At 45.0% G+C, this 17,876-nt stretch overlaps 1 protein-coding gene across 2 annotated transcripts in view; it reads left to right on the top strand.

Annotated features, from left to right (window-relative positions):
• The window catches only part of GLT1D1 (glycosyltransferase 1 domain containing 1), a 117,902-nt gene extending 115,772 nt beyond the window's left edge, over window positions 1-2,130 (top strand). For both annotated transcript variants that reach the window (XM_061384526.1, XM_061384525.1), the window contains one exon: window positions 181-2,130. In XM_061384526.1, the coding sequence (XP_061240510.1) occupies window positions 181-342 (162 nt within the window). In that variant the 3' untranslated portion in view covers window positions 343-2,130. The remainder of the gene's footprint in view (window positions 1-180) is intronic.
• Window positions 2,131-17,876: the final 15,746 nt, after the last annotated feature.

Genomic DNA, 17,876 nt, shown 5'->3' with positions numbered 1-17,876 from the left:
ATTCAGTCCCAATGTTTGCACTAACTTGCATCCCTCTGAAGGGCTATTTTTTTTCCAGAATAAGGGCGGTGGGCAAAAGAGGGACCAGGAGCAAAGGCCGACCTGGGCTTTCAGATGTGTTTGCATCCCCCATTTTACCAATTACTTACCTCTCTTTCTCCTCCACCTCCTTCTTTGCAGGAGTTTGTTCAGCTGGCAAAGAGACTGGTTAGCAATCCGGCATTAGAAAAAACAATCGTGGCCAATGGAAGGGAGTATGTGAGAAAGTACCATTCGTGGCAGGAGGAAAGACAGACCTACAGGCAGCTGGTCAGGACACTGGAGAGAAGCCCTGAGGACTAAGAGTACCTGCCTGGTACTGTGAGATGCTCAGCCATGGGCGGATACCCCGGACACAGCTCTGGGCAAGGGGCCTGGCCAGTACAAACCAAGCCCAGTTCATTGGAATCGTAGACCTATCAGTCATAAGACGATTCATCCAAAAACCTCTCTGTGCTTCCAAGTAACATCCCAGATGTGCTTCCAGATCATACCTCCTGGAGATGCAATCCTCACTGGGGTGGGGGCGGGGTCACTGGTTTTAAGGGGAGTCAGGGAGAGAGTTGGATTAGCTGCTTTAGGATGTTCTAGGACTTAGCAGCTTAGCAGCAGCAGGGCCAACAAAGACTTATTTTGTAAAGCCCTCACAGGGTTAGACACCTCTCTCCTGTCTTCTGATGATCACTGCCTTCTCAAGGAGCAAAAGCAAACATCAGACATGTCAGCTGAGAGGGGTTCTGGCAGCGATTTTTAACATGGTACAGATCCTGCAGCAAATCTAGGGCTGACACATGTCTGGCTGCACCCCCAGGCTCTGCAGGTTTGCATCTCTGAACACCGGAAGCAGGGCTGTGTGTAATCGTCATGTAAGATAGCCCGGACCTCTTTAGATAAGCAGGCAGCACCACCCCCACTCCCCCACCCTGTAGGCTCCACCTACCTCCAGTCGAATTGGGTTTGAAAATCAGTTGGCACTAAGGCCGCATCAACCCATGGCCTGGAAGACACTGGAACTGACTCTGGGTTCAGCATCAGGGTCTCAGCCTCAGAGACCCAGCAGTGAGTGGAGATCAGGTCACCAGCCTCCAGCCCGTCTCAGGACCGGCACGTGGGTCCCGGTGACCTTATCCAACATGGGGCGAGTTTAAGCAAGTGTCCGCATCACTGTAAGGACACCCTGGCCACACCAGTGGGCATCCCCCAAACCCCGTGCTTCTTTTCCTTGGTGGCAGCATTTGCCTCTGTTGGATCCTGAAACCCCCGCTTTCCAGTGGACATTCCATGATGACTGGGCGTGACATGCTCTGTTTCTTGTGTAAAGTTGGAAGCCACAGGACCCAAAGGAGGAGATGAAGCCAGCTGAGTCCATCCGAGGAAGTGTTTCCTTAGGGTTTGTTCTGATGCCCGCAGACCCTGGAGGGGGCAGAAAGACCCACGCTGTCTTTGCTTCAGACTTCACAACATCCTGGGCTTTTTTCTTTCCAACCATCCTGTCTTTATAAGCAACCAAACCTAAAAGAGGAAGGCTCTGACTGAACACCTTAAACTCTGGTGCTGATGATGTGGAGATGAGAACAATGAATTTATAGATTCTGTTCCGTGTCATTTCCAGTTTAATCCTACCCCTCAATCTCACAACAGAGTACCTTCCCAAAGGCAGTTATCTGGTAAACCTGCTCCTCATGCCCAGGATTCTCTAAAAATACCATCACCACCCTCCTTTTTTTTTTTTTTTTGGTGGCATCTGAGGGTCATGAGAATTGGGGCTCCCTTATGGCCATAGAGAAGAGAGGAAGGGAGAAACAGAGTCCAAACCCCTAGTGGACAGATCCATCTGAGTTTGGAATCAGTGATGCCAACCTAAGAAAAGGCCAAGTGTTGTCCTGGGTACTGACCAGTGATGCTGCTGCTGATAAAATACTGGTCATTGGGAGTCTCTGCTCTCATCCTGGTTGAATGATATTGTATGTGCTTGGCTCCACTGAACCTCAGCATAGTTCATCCATATCTTTATAGAAACATACACACATGCCTCATGCCCTTTGGGGAAGGGCATGTTTTTAAATGAATAAAGTGTCACCGTCTGCTGTACAGCAAGAGTCCCTGTGTGTTCCTTTTGTGAGCCTGATTCAACAAGAACCAGACCCACCCCACCCTCCAGTTCCTGCACTTTAAAAGCAGATATTAGTACACTGACACAATTCATTAAGAAGGGTTTAAAATACAATTGCTATTTTAATACTGAAGTATAGACGTAAAAAGAATGCTTTTCTGTAAATGTTCTAGATGCTCTCAGTTTCATACTCCGTTAACTTTATGTTTAAACATTTTGCGTATAGTTTCCAATTTGCTGATGTACAGGTTTGGATGACTCAACGAGTCAATTTCCAGATAGAACTAAGATACTATAACCTTCCCATGTGGAGGGAAATTGCATTTAACGCAGCATGGTGTTCTCTAGCAAAGAGGCACTGCTCGTACCTGACTTGCAATTGGTGTGATGGGCTGGCTGGCGCTCACCACTTCTGCCAGAAGAGCCCTCCACACCCCTTCCCCACACTTTTGCAATGAAGTTAAATAGGATAGCTTTGTTTTGATCTGAAGTGTTCATCAGATATCTTCAGGTTTCCAAAGGCAGACTGTGCAGGCTCTCCATGCAGATGGGAGTGGGTGGTCCACACGGTGCCTTGTGCGCCCCATAGACTGGAATGCCCCACTAGCTAGTCTCCGTTCTGGTGGCTTCCCTCACTGTGGCTCAGATGCTAAAGAGTCCGCCTATAATGTAGGAGACCCGGCTTTGATCCCTGGGTTGGGAAGATCCCTTGAGAAGACAATGGCTACTCACTCCTATATTCTTGCCCAGAGAATGCCGTGGACAGAGGAGCACGACAGAGCGACTAACACACTCATACATATTATCAGTTAGGGATGGGATTTGGAAATCCGTTGTACTCTCAGCCGGCACGTGGCTTCAAGTGTTCGTTGTATTTCTGTGTCATCTTCAGTAACAATACTTGGCATAGCTGCATAAACTCTTCCCTAGAAGCTTCCTGGTGCTTGACCTTGCAGTTCGTTAATTGCAGCCCATTAGGAGAAGGCAATGGCACCCCACTCCAGTACTCTTGCCTGGAAAATCCCATGGATGGAGGAGCCTGGTGGGCTGCAGTCCGTGGGGTCGCTACGAGTCGGACATGACTGAGCAACTTCACTTTCACTTTTCACTTTCATGCACTGGAGAAGGAAATGGCAACCCACTCCAGTGTTCTTGCCTGGAGAATCCCAGGGACGGGGGAGCCTGGTGGGCTGCCATCTATGGGGTCGCACAGAGTCGGACACGACTGAAGCGACTTAGCAGCAGCAGCAGCAGGAGATGGGGAGAGCCAGGTCTTGTCTTCTTCCTCCTCCCACCTCTCTCTCCTCCCTTTTTCATGTGCATCTCCCCATACTCCACCCTCCCACCTCCCTTCCCCTTTCTGACCCAGTCTCCTCTTGGAGAGTTAGGAGTCTGATGTGGGAATGACAAGCAGGAAGTCCTCCCCAGCCAAAGCCAGGCCTCACCAGGGAGGCCAGGTAGTAAAAGCAGCAGTTCCCCAGCCTCAGCTTTTATTTTTAATTTTATTTAATTTTTAAAAATAATTTCATTTATTTATTTATTTTTGGCTGTTGCTGCATGGGCTTTTCTCTAGTTGCAGAGTATGGGCTACTCTAGTTGCCATGTGTGGGCTTCTCATTGTGATGGCTTCTCTTATTGTGGAGCACAGACTCTAGGGCGTGCGGGCTTCAGTAGCTGTGGCTCCCAGGCTCTAGAGCACAGACTCAATAGTTGCACTGCGTGGGCTTCGTTGCCCTGCAGCATGTGGAATCTTTCTGGGGCAGGGATCGAACCTGTGTCCCCTGCATTGGCAGGCAAATTCTTAACCACTGGACCACCAGAGAAGTCCCCACTGTCACTTTGAAAACTCCTGATGCTTGGGCTGCCTCTCAGACTGATTACATCAGAGTCTTGGAGGTGGAGGCACCCAGGCCCGAAGTTTCCCTGATCCAAAGTGTAGCCACAAGGGACAAGGACTGACTGAAACATCCACTTGAATATGGACCAGAATTTCAGGGAAAACAAGGACCATTGAAATAAAGGTTGGTTGTGACTTTGTATTAAAAACTGAATCCCAACATTAAGAACATAGAGTACATTCGTCTAATGTTTACTAAGATTTATTTCTGCAGATAGAATTGAAACTCTCAGCGCAGTGCCAAGAAATATTTCACACAAGCAAATAAGCAAAGCCCATCCACTGGGACTTCATCAATATTCCTCAGAGCTTCTTTTCTTCCTTTGATGTTGTGGTTTTCTTTTGCAGTGTCTGCCCTGTCCTCATCCTTAAGTCACTCATTACCTGGTTCCATCCTGCCAGAGCCTCCTTTGCCTGGGTTTTAGGTAATTTTCCAGCATCCGTTTCATCCATTTCAGGAAAATCCTGCATCTTCTGCAAGGTTTGCTATTTCACTTTGTAGCTGACTTACATTGTGTTGACATTTAAACATGTAGAATGTGGAACCATCATTAAGAGGGGCCAACTCTATCCTGGGTATGGGGAGTGGAAGGGTATTATTTAGAATTAACATTTGGATATGACTGACAGAAAGTCCAAAATAATAGTGGCTTAAGCAGAAGAGAAATATATATTTATCTATCAAGTAGAGACAGTAATTCAGCTCAGATTGTGCTTCTCAGGGTCAGGGACCCTCCATCCTCAGCAGGTGTTCCTCTCTACCCACCCACCATGGTGTAAGGTGGCTGCCCAAGCACTGCCATCATGCCTGAATTCCAGGCTGCAGGAAGACGGAAAGTGGGAACAAAGATTTATCTCTTTCCTTTCAGGAAAATTCCTGTTTCTAGTTACATACTGTGCCCACATCCCATTGTAAGGGAAGCTTGGGATTGCAGGCTTTTCTCCCAGCAGCCATGTGCCCGGTTAAAAACCAAGTGTCTATTATTGAGACTTCCCTGGTGGTCCAATGACTAAGACTCTGTGCTCCCAATGTAGGGGGTTCAGATTTGATCCCTGGTTTGGGAACTAGATCCCACATGCCACAACTAAGAGTTCACATGCTGCAACTAAGACCCACGGCAGCCGAATAAATAAATAAAGTTTAAAAAAAAAAAAAAAACAGTGATCTACAATCAAAACAGAAGGGGATGAACAACCAGAGCAGACTATCCTAGAGCTATGGGACAGTTTTAAAAAGTCTAATATGCATAATGAGAATGCCAGAAGGAAAAGAGAGAAAGAAACAGAAGAAATATTTGAAACAATAACTCCCATAGTTCTCCAAGATCAAGGTCAGACACCAAACCACAGATTCAGCAAACTCAGAAATCATCAAGAAAGGTAAATGCCAGAAAAATATACATGTAAGCTTAACACATTCAAACTACAGAAAATCAAAAATAAAGAAAAAAATACCTTGAAAGAAGTCACGGGGGAAAAAACCCCCACTTACGTAGAGAGGAAAAAATTTACAGGAATTATACCTGACTTCTATGGAGCCATGCAAACAAGATGAGAGTGGAGTGAAATATTTAAAGTTTTTTTAAAAGAAAGAGGGACTTCCCTGGTGGTCTAGTGGTTTAGAATCCACCTTCCATCTAGAAAGATGGTATTGATTAACCTATTTGAAGGGCAGCAAATGGGCATCCCAAGTGACGCAAGTGATAAAGAACCCACCTGCCAATGCAGGAGACATAAGAGACGTGGGTTTGATCCCTGGCTCGGGAAGATCCCCTGGAGGAGGGCACGGCAACCCACTCCAGTATTCTTGAGTAGAGAATCCCATGGACAGAGGAGCCTGGCAGGCTGCAGTCCATGGGGTCACAAAGAGTCGGACACAACTGAATCGACTTAGCACAACAGAGATGCAGACATAGAGAACAGACCTATGGATTGGAGTTTGGGGGAGGAAGGAGAGGGTGGGACAGAAGGAGAGACTAACATGGAAACACATACACTACCATATTTAAAATAGATTGCCAGTGGGAATTTGCTGTATGACTCAGGGAGCTCAACCCAGTGCTCTGTGACAACTTAGAGGGGTGGGATGGGTGGGAACTGGGAGGGAAGTTTACGAGTGAGGGGTCAACCTATGGCTGATTCATGCTGATGTATGGCAGAAACCAACACAGTATTGTAAAGAAATTATCCTTCAATTAAAAATTAAAAAAAAAAAAATCTGTCCTCCAGTGCAGGGGCACAAGTTCAATCCCTGGTGGAGGAACAAAGATCCCACATGCCAGGGGGCAAACGCTCGTGTGCTGCAACTGCTGAGCCTGTGCACCATATTTACAGAGAAACCCACAGGCTGCAATGAAAGATACTGTATTTTGCAGTGAAGATCCTGAGTGCCGTAACTAAGACTCGACACAACCAAATAAATAAATATTAAACAATAAATAAATAAATAGAGAGAAGGGAAAATGCTGATTTGGGACAGCTTGCAGTACAGTAGCCACTGTGAAAAACTGGTTTTAAATTCTGTAGTGGTTACGGCTGTATGACCTCTTACTTATCACTGAAGACCTTTTAATGCCAAGAAAAGTGTTTCCCATAAGGTTTTGATTAAGGCTTGAAGGCCATCTCAACACAGTTCACATTTTCTTCCCAAGATCTTATTTGTATACAAACCCTCAGCTGGAGCCATGTATCGATTATTACCTCAAACCCTGAGTACAAGGGTTTCCAGCTGAATCTCCTACAATGTTTCTTTGTGTGAGGTAAGACACAGTCCTGGAAGACATAATAAAATGAAATGTGTTGACTTTATATGTAATCCCAGTCTTTCCACTGGTTGTTCTCCTGGTTCCCCTAAATGAGTAACCATGGCAATGCTCATGTCAGAAGGTCTTGGGAAATAGAAATAGTTTCTCAAATGATCCATGGGTCAGTTTGACTGAGACAAAACAAAAATTTGGACTAAAAACTAAGATCATGCAGTATTTGTCTTTCTCTGACTTATTTTGCTTAGCCTAATGCCGTCCAAGTCCATCCATGTTGTTGTCCACGGCGACATTTCACTTTTACAGAGTAGCAGTCCATTGCATATATGTATCACATCTTTATCCATTTGTCTGTAGATGGACACTCAGGTGGTTTCCATATCTTTGGTCAGTCTTTCTTTTTTAAAACAGAAAAAAAAATTATTTTTTGGCCATGTCACTCATGGCATGTGGGATCTTAGTTACAGAACCAGGAACCAAAAGCATATCCTCTGCACTGGAAGCATGGAATCTTAACCACTGGACTGCCAGGGGAATCCCCTAAGCCTGTATTTCTTATAGCAGTTGAGACAGACACTGCTTTCTGGTATGGATACCATAATGAACACTCCTGATCCTTATGAGAGGGGTCACTTCTTAGTGGGCTCAACCATTCACACAGACATGGATGGATGATTACAAGCAGTCAGTGAGCATGTAGCCAACGCTCAGGAAGGGATCAGATCAAAGGCTGTGAGAATATGACCCATGAGGCAGTTACGCCTCCAAAGTTAGAATGAAAACCCCAGCCAAGGCACCACAGGTCATTTCCAAGAGAACTGTTTTAGACTGTAAAGGAACTTCTGGTAAAAATGATTACAAAAAAAAGTCTATCGGGGGAGGGTGTCAATTTAAAAAAATAAAAATGACTTCATCTTTATCTGTGGCCACAATCTATTTTAAAGAGATTATTTTACAATCTACTTCTTTCTTCAAACTCATTACTAGTCCTTAAAAATCCAGGCTGAAAGAAATATCTTCCCTCCAAATTACACAATTCTGCTAAATTACAAAATCTTTCTTCTTAGAAAAAAAAATAATAACTTCATGATGCCATTCTCAGTAGAAGCCTTCGAACTCTTTCTACAATCTTTAGAAAGCCCCAGCTATTAGGAGAGTCATGCTTCATTTAAAGTGGATTTTCTTCTTTAGCATCTATATAAAAATATGCTAAGTATTTCCTCCAAATCAGAAAGGTTAATAACCAGGCATTTGCAAGAAGTCAGAGCATGAGGAACCAAGTAATACTAGGAGACTAGCTTTCTGACTTGGTATTTGGTGCAAATTCCCCCATTTTAGAAACAGCTGGAGAAACAACTCACAGAGTCTAAAGATCTTCTAGATTTCTGCTTGCTAAGAAGGGTTTCCTCTCTGTGTTACAGAGTCTAGGCTCATATGGCTCTCTGTACAGCAGGTCAATATATCAAGAGAGGAGATGTTGGGGCAAAGGTTAGCAACTTCATTTAAAAGACCAGCAGATTGAGAAGATGGTGGACAAGTGTCCCAAAGAACCATCTTCCTGAAGTTAGAATTCAGACTTCTTTGATACTAGAAGGGGAGAGGGTGTGGCTGGTTGGTACAAACTTCTTGGTGCAGGAATCCTTTGTTCTTGCAGCTGTCCATGTAGGTCAGGTCACCATGTTCCTATAAATGTCTAGCAAGACAAATATTATTCTCTGTTCTGAAACATTTTATCTCTGTATGGATGGAAAAGTTTTACACCTTTAAAGGTCAGAGCCTTGAGAAGGGCCCTCCTGTATGTTTCAGGCTCTAGGGAACATTCTTTTACAAAAGATGCAGGGCCAGCATGACTCAGCCAAGGCAAAAGAGCACAAGAGTTAGAGCTAAAGGAATAGATCCAACATGGAGTCAGATTTGCTCTTCTCTGTTTCATTGTTCCTTTCCTATCCTATTTCTCTGAGTGTCTAATTTAGACACTATCCAGTATCTAAATGAGTTTAGAGGCTCAGCAGGCATATAAAAAATGATAATACACAAGGTGATTGAAAAAAACGTCTGTGTTTATGACTTAAAATGGTGTCATTACTCCAATTTTGTCAGTAATCACAAACATTAATTGGACACTGTGTGCCGGGCAGGGTGCTCAATGCTGACGACCTTGAACTTTACCGGAGCTCTGTGTTCCTGGAAAACAGCAAAGGTTAAGAAATGCACTCCCCACGTTTATGTTCAGGGAAATGGTTTACTGTAAAGGACTTCCCTTCCCCACATGGCTTACATGAACTCACAGATTGCCTACTTCCCCCACTTCCCATGCACTTCTCCTTCCTCAGGTTCTGGTCCAGCCTTAGTCAGAGGCAGCAGAGAGCTCATCCATCACAGCCCCCCACCCCCACCCCCACCAGCCTAGTCTCAGGACACAGACATCTCCCACACATCCCACTTCCCCATACCGGGCTCTTTCTAAGCCTTGTTTCCTCTTCCTAGATTTAATAAAAAATTCACTTTGCAAAATGCTTGCAAAGATTTGCTTACAAATCTTATTGTCAGAGAGTCCTCTCTATTGCAAAAAATCCTCACAAATCCACTCCAATAAAATCTCTCTTTGCTAACTCAGGATTTGCTTCTTGTTTGACAGTGCCTTATCTGCGGTGTCTCGATCCTCACCCCAACCCCATTAATTAACAGATGAGGAAACCGAGGCTCTGAAACTGGTCCTGAGTCACAGGGGTGGAAAGAGATAAAGCCAGAAAACAGACTCAGGGCTGCTTAGACTGTTTTCTCCTCTCTCTCATTTCCTGCACCCCGCCTCCGCCCCCTCATTCTCTCTCTCTCTGTCTCATATTCTCTCTCTCATTCTCTCCTTGTCTCTCTCTCTCCAACGCTACGTGTGATTGTCTCCTTATCCCACGCACTTAGTTGTCAGCTAGACTCTAAGGAATTTAGTTTGCACATGAACTAGATAACTGTTCAACCCAAGTCAAAGGGAATTGAAAAGGATCAGAGTATGTGACACCCAAATATGCCTCTTGGTCATATAGATTATTTTGAACTGAAGTTGGTGCCAAGATGAGTGACTGAGAGTGGCACAGTTGTGTCCGACTCTATAACCCCATCAGCTACAGCCTGCCAGGCTCCTTGGTCCATGGGATTTTTCCAGGCAAAAATACTGGAATGGGTTGCCATTTCCTTCTCCAGGGGATCTTCCCAACCCAGGAATCAAAACCAGGTCTCCTATTTTGCAGGCAGTTTCTTTACCATCTGAGCCATCAGACAAACAAATTTTACTAAATAACATTCATCTTCCATTAGTTTCCCTATCTGTTTATCTTCCCACAACTGATTGCCCCTAGAATCTCAAATCCCCTTTCCATTTGAGGCAGGAGGTAGATGCCCACCTGCCATTCCAGGGTAAAGCAATTGGAGATTCAATCCTTGTAGACTGAAACTCCAAGACAAGAATACCAGAACAATTAAGAGAAGGCTAGACCCTGCCCAGATCACATGTTTCTCATTCTTGAAGTTATGAGACCTCCTTGACCACACATATGCCGAAAGTCTCTTTGGAGGTCAAAGGGGAGTGATGCTAACTAATGCCAGGCTACCCATAGGCCTTTGCAGTAGAATCCATCTTGGCTAAGAGATGCGTGCACACACATGGGAGGATCTGGAGAGGTACCAAAAATGGACTGTGAATCAGGCAAATCAAAATGATTGGCCAAAGGAAGCTAGAAGAAATGCCCTGTATAAGTGATTTAAACACGAAATGGCACCCCACTCCAGTACTCTTGCCTGGAAAATCCCATGGACGGAGGAGCCTGGTAGGCTGTAGTCCATGGGGTCGCTGAGAGTCGGACACGACTGAGCGACTTCACTTTCACTTTTCACTTTCATGCACTGGAGAAGGAAATGGCAACCCACTCCAGTGTTCTTGCCTGGAGAATCCCAGGGACGGGAGAGCCTGGTGGGCTGCCAGACGTCTATGGGGTCGCACAGAGTCGGACACAACTGAAGTGACTTAGCAGCTGCAGCAGCAGCAGGTACTCTCCCTCTGAGTCTAACACATCCTATACTCTTTTCCTCTTAATGAATACTTTACTTGCTTCTCTACTTTCTGTCCTTGTGGAAATTCTCTGCAGAGCTGAAAGGCCAGGGCCCTTGTCACTGACCACTGGTCTAGTGGCTAGGATCTGGTGTCTCGCCGTGTGACCTGGACTCAGTCTGTGGCTGGGAACCTGAGCCCTGCTTCAAGCCACTGCAGGCTGGGGCTACCAGAGATCACTTTGTCTTTTCACGGCTCCAAATATATATTGCCCTTTGTAGAAATTGTATGTAAGTCTCTGCCTCTGTAGGATTTTCACTTCTGTGAGCCTTCATATGGATGTGAATAAACTTGTTCCTCCTATTCATCCATCTTTTGTCCGATACGCAGGATTCCGGCCACTGAACCAACAGGGTAGAGGAAAGAGATGTTTTCCCTCATGTAAGTTTTAATATCAATATGTTTATTTTGAATGAATTACATAGTTAGGAGTATTGTTCTTTGTTGATCAGTAGAACCGAGATAGAATTTTGATCAATAGGTCTTAAAAATGTGTGAAAGCATGCTAAGTCCTTTCAGTCGTGTCTGACTCTTTGCAAACCTATGGACTGTTGCCTGTCAGGCTCCTCTGTCCTTGGGATTCTCTAGGCAAGAATACTGGAGTGGGTTGCCATGCCCTCCTCCAGGGGATCTTCCGGACCCAGGGATCGAACCCACGTCTCTTATGTCTCCTGCATTAGCAGGCAGGTTCTTTACCACTAATGCCATCTGGGAAGCCCAGGTCTTAAATATAATAAGACTTTATTGTTTTTAGAATGTTTTTAGCAGCATGAAAACAACTACGATGTTGCCTTTATTCAAAATTTTTTCCTATTTTGTGGTGGCAGAATACTACACCAATATATTAACTAAGCATATATTTTTTTGCACGCACCCATATAGGTACACACTTACATTAATTCTTTGTGAAAACTGGACCATTTTGAGCTTATTGCATATGGGACTGGAGGTAGGCATTGTCAGACCAGATTCAGATACAAAAGAGTCAAATTCTTGGTGTGAGTTGCTAAGAAGCCTTTGGAATTTCCAGAGAGAGAAAACAAGAGTCTTGAAAACCAAGGCTTTTGAATTGCAAAGCAGAGGTTTTTGAGAGAGACAGAAAGGTTCTGTTGGTTCAAAACAGAAGGTCTAGCCAGTTATCAGAGGCAAAGTCCTGAAGGACTCAAGGCATAATGTCTGTGCTTTAATGATCAGATTGGGAAGAAAACAGATGAGGACTCGGGTCACCTGGGCCTTGAAAATTTGAGGTGTAGCAAGGCAACACATCAGCTGCCATTCAAAAACACTGACTCACTGTTGCCAGGTGGAGGGGGGTACATTGTGCCTTGAGAACCACAAAGGAAGCACCAGGGTACATCAGGAGGCAGAGGGAGCTGGTGAGGGGGCTATGTGCATTAAGCCCACATTTTGGCCAGTCATGAGGAGCAGAAGCCTCCATCGGTTTTTTTTAATTGGACAATAGTGGGTTTTTTTTAATATTTATTTTAATTATTTGTTTGGCTGCTGCGGGTCTTAGTTGCAGCACATGGTATCTGGACCATCACAGCACTGGGCCACCAAGGAAGCCCTGGGACACAGTTGATTTACAATGTGGTGTTAGTTTCAGATGTACAGCAAAGTGATTCAGTGATACACGTATATATTCTTTTTCAGATTCATTTCCCTTACAGGTTTTGACAAAATATTGAGTGCAGTTCCCTGGGCTATACAGTGGGTCCTTGTTGGTTATCTATTTTATATTTAGCAGTGTGTTTATGTTCATCCCAAGCTCCCAATTTATCCCTCCCTACTCCCTATTAATGATTTTAGTGCTTTTCTAGGTACGAGAAGATGTAAAAAACTGGGCTTAGAAAATGTTCTCCTGAAAAGGTCTAATTATCTGAAGGCATGTTCTGCCAGGATCTTCTAGAGCACAGAGGGCCTCCTTCCTGACTTGTGCTCTGAATTCCTTTCAGGGTGTGTTGAAGATCGGTGGCCGTAGTGACCAGTCACTTTGTAGAATCAGAGGGTGAGTGACAGTTTCAGCCATCAGACCTAGGACTTGGAACTCAGGAGTACTTCCAATTCAGTGTCTATTCTCCAAACTAAGGCAGTCCTATGCCCCATTTTGACAGAAAGTTATTACAGTTATAGTTGCCCTGTTGTTGTGTTGTGAAGTTGCTCAGTCATGTCCGACTCTTTGTGACCCCATGGACTATAGCCTACCAGACTCCTTCCTCCATGGGATTCTCCAGGCAAGAGTACTGGAGTGGGTTGCCATTTCCTTCTCCAGGGGATCTTCCCAACCCAGAAATCAGACCCGGGTCTCCTGCATTCCGGGCAGACGCTTTAACCTCTGAGCCACCAATCGTTGCCTAGTTCCCTAAATTAAAACTGAGCAGGTCTCTGTGGGGCTCCAGAGTACAGATCTGTTCTGTGTTCTGCATTTCTTATCCGTAGGATATAGGCTTCATTCAGCCTCCTTGACCTTCCCTGAGTTCCAAAGGGTGGATTCAAACAATTGCTAATCAGGGAAGGGAGGGGATACAGAAACAGAGGAGAAACAATCAAATGGTGGTACAGCCTTGAGACAGCGTCCTGGTTCCTAGTCAAAAAATATGCATAACAATATCTTTTAGTTCTTTTGCAGAACTGGGACCCCACCCAGGTGGAGGATGGTAGCTTCAGGCTGAGCACAAGATTCCTGGAGCACAGCTCTGTTGCCTCACCACCAACCAATCAAAGTCACAAATTCTGCACCCCTCATCCCAAATGTTGCCTTCTGTTTCTGGGGACCAGTGATGACCATCTGTTAGGTCTCCTGTTTGGCCCCTGTCTATTTCATCTCTGAGAGGAGCCAACAGTTTCAAACTAAATCGCTGTTATTACAAGGGTGAATGCTGGTTCCAGACAAAAAATACCTTGACTTAGATCAGGTAGAGAGAGACATCTGCTCTGCTAGGCAGGCCTACATCCATGCACAGCAGGAAGAAGTTACAGAATAAAAGAGACCTTTACCTCAATTCCCAAGAAGTATCTTGAGTATGAAGTCTCTTAGTGGGGAGTTGTTAGAGGAAGCACACTGACTGAAACCGTCCACCCTGGGCGGCCACCATAGTAACCATTTGCATGAGTTGTTTTACAACAGGAGGTCCTGGTAAGGAACACGGAACTAATAAGCCACCACCAACTGGAAGTTTGGGAAAGGTCAAAAGGAGACACCACATGTCCAACCACCTCCCAGAATCCTCTCTGGCATCCATCTTGGCTGAACAAGGCGTGGACCACCATGAAGCACTCTGAGTCAGAATGATTGGCTAAAGACAACCTGGAAACTAATCCTATCACCATAAAACCAGAGACTGCAAGCCACAGAGCTGTACTCCTGGGTTCCCTTACCCTACTGCTCTCCACCCGGTGCCCTTTCCCAATAAAATCTCTTGCTTTGTCAGCACATGTGTCTCCTCGTACAATTCATTCCCAAGTGTTAGACAAGAGCCCAGTTTCAGGCCCTGGAAGGGGGTCCCCCTTCCTGCAACTTTCATATTTAGTAGTGTATATATGTTCATCCCAAGCTCCCAATTTGTCTCTCCCTACTCTCTATTAATGATTTTGGTGCTTTTCTAAGTATGAGAAGATGTAAAAAATCAGGCTTATAAAATCTTCTCCTGAAAAGGTCTAATTATCTGAAGGCTTGTTCTGCTAGTATCTTCCAGAGCACAGAGGGCCTCCTTCCTGACTTCTGCTCTGAATTTCTTTCAGGGTGTGTTGAAAATCAGTGGCCAGTGACTTTGTCTTTGTAGAATCAGAGGGTGAATGACAGCTTTCAGCCATCAGAGTAAAGTCAGGTCCCTGCTTGGGCCCGCCTGTGCAGGTAATGAGAAAGAATTCCCCAGGTGTCACCTCATATCTTTTTTAAATTTTTTTTTGAGTCTTTTTAAAAAATTATTCATTTCTTTTTGGATGTGTTGGATCTCCACTGTTGTGCATGGCCTTTCTCTAATTGAGGCAAGTGGGGCTACTCCCTACTTGCAGTGCTTCGGTTTCTCACTACAATGTCTTCTCCTGTTGTGAAGCACAGGCTCTAGGGTACAAGGGCTCAGGAGCTGTGGTGCATGGGTTTAGTTGCTCTGCAGCATGTGGGATCTTCCCGGACAAGGGATCAAACCCATGTTCCCTGCATTGGCAGGCAAACTCTTAACACTGGAACACCAGGCAAGTCCCACCCGTCTCTTTAACTCTCTCTGTTGGGATTTCCTTTCTTACACTTATTTATGATGACCCAACACATGCAGGTGAATTTGTACTGAGATGGGTGTTTTGCAGTTACCCACTCTCCATCTTCACAACTCGCCAATAATTGTCCTACTCTTGCGACCTCCAATCCATGGGCATGAGTAATATCACAAATAGGATTTTCAAGGTGTTAAAAACTTAATTCTATGAATGAGACTGTCAGGTTTCATTTAACACATTAGTGAGGGAACCAGTGGGAAATCAAAACCAGTTTAAAGGACACGAGGAACTGATGTCTGTGCATCACTAAAATTCTAAAAAGTATAAAGTAGGAGCGTGTCAAATGGTAGGTATAGTGGTTGGCTTCTCTAAATAATTTGAGTTGCACCTTGACAAAAATTATTTTTAATATCTAAATATTGAAACTTGTAACATGTCTGACTCCTAATCTATTACACACACACACACACACACACACACACACACAGGAGTCTCTTCCTCAGAACTCTTAATGCTGGCTACAATTAGCTGGTCCAGGAATGAACATTGGATCCAAGATAGGCAATCAATCTTTCTCTGAGAATTTTGAGCTGGAAAGAGTGAAAACTGCAACAAATGTTACAGAAAAGAGCAGAATGTGAAATGAGAGAGAGAGAGAGAGTTTTAAAGAATTCAATTACCAGACTTTGGTTATTCAGGCTGGTATTTTTTGTCTTTTGTTTTAAAGGGACACCTCTTTAAAATAAATTCTCTGTTTTGCTTACATTAGTTTGGGGTGAATGGAAATGGTATTCTTATAACTACCTGAGTGCTGTTGCTGAACCAGGCTGCTTGGATGGCTGCAGAGTCATTAGTACAGGGCACCAAAAGGTCAAACTGAAAAGCTCTAAGCTGGGTCCAGCCTTTGCGGCTCCTGGCATTCCCTGGCTTTTAGCAGCGTCACTTCAATCTCTGCCTCTTTCTTCACAGGACACCCTTTGTTTGTCTGGATGTTATGAACTGAAGTGAATCAAATTTGTATGTTGAAGCCCCAACTCTGAATGTGACTGTATTCAAAGATAAGGCTTTTCTGTGTGTGCTCAGTTGCTTCAATTGCATCCAACTCTCTGCAACCCCATGGACTGCAGCCCGCCAGGCTCCTCTCTCCATGGGATTCTCCAGACAAGAATACTGGAGTGGGTTGCTGTTTCTTCTTCCAGGGCATGTTCCTGACCCAGGGATTGCACCTGAGTCTCTTGTGCCTCCTGCATTGGCAGGTGGGTTCTTTACCACTGAGCCACAGGGGAAGACCTTTCATAGATAAGGCCTCTAGGGAGAGAGTTAAGAATAAATAGAATCATTAGAATGGGTCCCTACTCCAGCAGGACTGGTGTGGGAGATGAAGGAGGAGGGGACACCGTAGGGGAGGAGGAGCAGAAGCCAGAGGAAATATCAGAGACCTCTTTTGCTCCCACATGCTCAGAGGAAAGGCACCTGAGGACACAGCAAGGAAACCATGTGTAAGCCAGAAGATGAGTCTCACTAGAGACCAACCCTGGTGGCTCCTTCATCTTGGACTCCCAGGCTCTAGAACCTTGAAAATAAAGGTCCATCCTGTAAGCCACCCCATCTTGTATTTTACCGTGGCACTTGAACTGATACACTATGTCTTCTTTTCTCTCTTCTAAAAGGACACTCATTCTTGGATTTCCCCCTCACCTTTATCCATGGTGGTCTCATCTTGAGATCCTCAACTTATTTACATTCGCAGAGATGCTTGATCCAACAGAATCATGTTCCTAGGTCCTAGGTGAACATACCTCCTGGGAGCCTGATTCAACCAGCTTAACCAGCACATCTCATTTTTTAGCCAATTTAAGACCACTTATATATAATCCAAGGCAGGGCCTCACTGTTTATAGAATGTTATGTGCCTGGCACCCTTCTGCATTTATGCAGGGCAGTAGCCTCCTTCACAGACACATGCAGCCATTGTGAATGTGGGTTATTTAGGCAGCAGGCCACAGCGTGGCTAGGAGGGCAGCTCTGGGAAACGGTGGAGAGTGGGGCTAGTTGACATCAAATCCCTTGAGATCAATCAGAGCGCTTGTTAACTGCCTCATGGAATTAGGAGGTGGGTGCCATGGAAGAAAGGAGAACATCAAAGCTCCGGCTAAAGATGTGAGCACTTTAAAAATCATCAAATTCTTGAGTGCTTATCCTGGAAGTGTAATGGGTGCAAACTTTCTTTAGGGCTATTTGGTTTTATATATGTTGTGTAAAAATACTGGAGGGTTGCCATGCCCTCATCTAGGGGATCTTTCTGACCCAGGGATCAAACCCACATCTCATGTGTCTCCTGAATTGGTAGGCAGATTCTTTATCATTGTGCCACCTGGGAAGCTCCATATATAAATTCAATTCAGTTCAGTTCAGTCGCTCAGTCGTGTCTGAATCTTTGCGACCCCATGAACTGCAGCATGCCAGGCCTCCCTGTCCATCACCAACTCCTGGAGTTCACTCAGACTCACATCCGTCGAGTCGGTGATGCCATCCAGCCATCTCATCCTCTGTCGTCCCCTTCTCCTCCTGCCCCCAATCCCTCCCAGCATCAGAGTCTTTTCCAGTGACTCAACTCTTCCCATGAGGTGGCCAAAGTACTGGAATTTCAGCTTTAGCATAATTCCTTCCAAAGAACACTCAGGACTGATCTCCTTTAGAATGGACTGGTTAGATCTCCTTGCAGTCCAAGGGACTCTCAAGAGTCTT

Source organism: Bos javanicus, chromosome 17, assembly GCF_032452875.1.
Source record: "Bos javanicus breed banteng chromosome 17, ARS-OSU_banteng_1.0, whole genome shotgun sequence".
NCBI classification, from domain to species: Eukaryota; Metazoa; Chordata; class Mammalia; order Artiodactyla; family Bovidae; genus Bos; species Bos javanicus.
This window is presented reverse-complemented; position numbering and strand designations above follow the sequence as displayed.